The 3514-nt window shown below is 36.8% G+C and overlaps 1 protein-coding gene across 1 annotated transcript; it reads left to right on the forward strand.

Moving 5' to 3' along the window:
- Positions 1–1018: 1018 nt before the first annotated feature.
- Positions 1019–3201, forward strand: LOC126685943 (vicilin Pis v 3.0101-like). Its single transcript, XM_050379952.2, has 4 exons — positions 1019–1730; positions 1816–1991; positions 2082–2162; positions 2255–3201. The coding sequence occupies exons 1-4, from the start codon at positions 1073–1075 to the stop codon at positions 3014–3016; spliced, it is 1677 nt and encodes a 558-aa protein (XP_050235909.1). The 5' UTR covers positions 1019–1072; the 3' UTR covers positions 3017–3201.
- Positions 3202–3514: the final 313 nt, after the last annotated feature.

Raw genomic sequence — 3514 nt, forward strand, 5'->3', positions numbered from 1 at the left:
ATAATTATAGCTATAATAAAATTTTAAATATATGTCAAAATGGCTTTATTATAAACTTAAATGATAAAAAAATAACATCGAAATTAATAATAGATTATAATTTTTTGAGAAAATAATATATTATATTTCTGAATTTATAATAATAACATAAATTACAATTATGCTGTATCTAGCTAGTTTGTACTAATAGTCATCACAATAAAACTGGAAGTAAGCGGCCGGCATGAATCCAAGATCATCAGCATCTGTATTTTTATGCCAATATGTTGACAAGCTATGTAATTAATCTTATCTAATTTGACTTCTACCCTATTCTGTTCTTTTCTTTTCAATATCATACATATCACATCACTCTGTTTTTTTCTTTCTACATTTAAACTCCCAATAATTTTATCCTCTTATGACTATTTTGTCAACTAAAATTACTTCACTCTCGTAGTAATATTTATTTTCAATTTTTATATGAAAATTTCAAAATTTAAAAATAAAATTGATCATAAATATATATTATAAGTATATAATTTGATATGAAATGATTGTATCTTTTTCATTATGACTAAAGAAAATTAACTGCACTTAATTTCCAGAATATAAAATTTTAAGTACCAATACATATTAAATTAATTAATTAATTTAAAACAAATTAAAGATTTTAATAAAAAATCAACTTTGAAAAAATGTTTTTCATGAGGGAAAAATACAAATATATACAGAGTACTTATCTTAGAGCTCCTTACAATGATTTTTTTCTGATGTCGAGATGCCACGTGAAGAGAACATTGTAGATCCATGAACGTTGTCGTTTGCGTCCTAAAAAATCAATCCGCAAACGTTCAACATATTGTCAGCTTATGCTTGTTCACGCACTGAATAGCTATTACGCGGCGATACACTTCTGAGCATGAAAGCCACGTTGATATGCCACTCGTCTCCATGCATGCAGCTTAAGTTCTTGCTTATTCTGATCCAAATTTTTATTCTTCTGGTCTGCACCATTATAAAAAGCTCAATACTCATCTCTATTTTCTTCATCAAAAACTTAGACGAAAAGCATAAACACAAAATTCAAGAAATGAAGCTTTCTTTAGTTTTACTTCTGTCTCTTTTTGTTCTCTGTGCTAGCTTAGCTTTAGCCACGACAGACCCGGAGCTAAAGCAATGCAAGCACCAGTGCAAAGTGCAGAGGCAGTATGGTGCTGAGGAGAAGAGAGAATGTGCAGAGAGATGCGAGGATTATTACAGAGAGAAAAAAAGAGGCGAGCAAGAGAGAGGAGAAAGAGGAGAAGAAGAGAAGAGAGGCAGTAGTCGCAGCTGGGACGAAGAGGATAAATGGACTGACCCTCAAAAGAGGCTGAGAGAGTGTCAACAGCAATGCGAGAGATCACAGGAGGGACAACAGAAATCTCTGTGTCGTCATAGGTGCCAACAGACGTACGAAAGAGAGCGTGGAAGAGAAGAAGAGCAGCCGGGAAGACGAGAGAGAGGATCGGAAGATGAGGATGAGGATAACGCTGAACAAGATGAGAACCCTTATGTGTTTGAGGAAAAGCATTTTACTAAAACAGTTGACAGTCGACATGGAAAGATTCATGTTCTTCAAAGGTTTGACAAGAGATCAAAGCTTCTACGTGGAATTGAGAATTATCGTGTTGGAATTATTGAAGCTAATCCTCAAACATTTGTATCTCCTAGCCATTGGGATGCTGATGGCGTTCTCTTCGTGGCCAACGGTAATTATACCAGTATTCTGTAAATTATTACTTTTCAATATTGACGATTTGGTGTCTGATATTGATTTTGGTGGATTACTTGTAGGACAAGGAACTATAACTCTGATTGAAGAGAATGAAAGAAAGAGCCATAACGTTGAGCGGGGAGATGTCATTAGGGTTCGTGCGGGAACTTCTGTCTATTTCATTAACAGACATGACAATGAGAAGCTTATCATTGTCAAATTCATCCAACCTGTCAATCTTCCTGGAAAGTACGAGGTAATAATTTTTACCATAGTTAAATACTTGATTTCCACTTGGATATATATATTTAATATATGGTCCTTATTTTATATGATCTCGATGCAGGCGTTCACTCCAGCAGGTAGTACGCAATCGGAGTCTTTCTACAAGGCATTCAGCTGGGAGTTGCTCGAGGCTGCTCTGAAAGTGGGTACCAGCAAAATTATATTATGTATGCATCTTTACTAGATCAACTTCAATTCTTTCTAATGCGCATCTTTATTTGTCCTACGAGCCAGACTGATAGGAGGAAGATTGAACAAGCTTTTAGCCAAAAGCAAGAAGCGATAGTGAAAGCATCCAAAGAACAAATTCAAGCTATGACGCACCGTGAGCAACAAGAAGGTGGTGCTATTTGGCCATTTAAAGCCGAATCATCAAGCGGACCATTCAATCTTCTACGTAAACGCCCTGTTAAATCCAACAATTACGGTCAGCTGTTCGAAGCCAAACCAAATGAGCACAAGGACCAGCTCAAAGACCTAGACCTTGGAATCTCCTTAGCCAACATCACCCGTGGCTCAATGAGCGGACCTTATTACAACTCAAGGGCTACCAAGATCGCTATTGTACTAGACGGTGAAGGCTACTTTGAAATGGCATGTCCACATGTCCGCGGCGGTGGCGGTGACAGGTCCCGCGAGCAAGAGAAGCGGGAACGCCGCGAGCAAGAGAAGAAGGAAGGTCAACGTTTTACCAAGATAAGCTCAAGGTTGAGAAGTGGCACAGTGTTCATTGTCCCGGCCGGTCATCCGGTTGCTGCTGTAGCATCAGAAAATAGTCATCTGACGGTGGTTTGCTTTGAGGTGAATGCAAAAGGCAACACTAGATTCTCCCTTGCAGGCAAAAATAATGTAGTGAATCAGTGGGAGAGAGAAGCCAAAGAGTTGGCATTTGGTGTTCAGGCAAGAGAAATTGATCAGGTATTCGGAAGCCAGGACGAGGACTTTTTCTTTCCGGGGCCGAGAAAACAACAGAGGCAAGGCCGGGCTGATGCATGAAAGACTGAACTGAATAGTGTTTGTACTGTGAATAGTAAATAATGTAAGTGCATGAAAAATAAGGGAAGAGTGGTTTTTTTATCTTGTATAAAGAGGATCACTGCTGAATAAAAACGACGTACTACCGTTATATTAAATAAAATGTTACATTTTCACTTTATATACAAATTACTACCTTTTATATATGCGAAATATTTACTCCAGCCTTTGGATTAGCAAGATGTTAGATGAAAGATTTTAATCGCATCAATTACAAGAACAGAGAATCAGAGAGCACAAAAAGAAAATATATCCCTCATGAAAATACGGAATTGCCCGGTCATAATGAGCATGATAACTATTAAGTTCAAATTAAGGAGATTCTATATGTTTGTTTAATTTATTTATTGTTTACCTATTGGACGTCACTTCTCTCTGCAATTATTAGTGATGGCTATACAATTCATAAAACATGTCTGTGAAAATGCCACAAGGAGAGTATAATTTGAATGTCTATTT

The sequence above is a fragment of the Mercurialis annua genome, linkage group LG6 (genome assembly GCF_937616625.2).
Source record: "Mercurialis annua linkage group LG6, ddMerAnnu1.2, whole genome shotgun sequence".
Classification (NCBI taxonomy): domain Eukaryota; kingdom Viridiplantae; phylum Streptophyta; class Magnoliopsida; order Malpighiales; family Euphorbiaceae; genus Mercurialis; species Mercurialis annua.

Bases quoted from the DNA above. Each gene is read 5' to 3' on its own strand.
- LOC126685943 (XM_050379952.2), top strand. From the start codon at position 1,073: ATGAAGCTTTCTTTAGTTTTACTTCTGTCTCTTTTTGTTCTCTGTGCT. The intron at 1,731-1,815 runs GTAATTATACCA...GATTACTTGTAG, and splicing joins CGTTCTCTTCGTGGCCAACG to GACAAGGAACTATAACTCTG. The intron at 1,992-2,081 runs GTAATAATTTTT...ATCTCGATGCAG, and splicing joins ATCTTCCTGGAAAGTACGAG to GCGTTCACTCCAGCAGGTAG.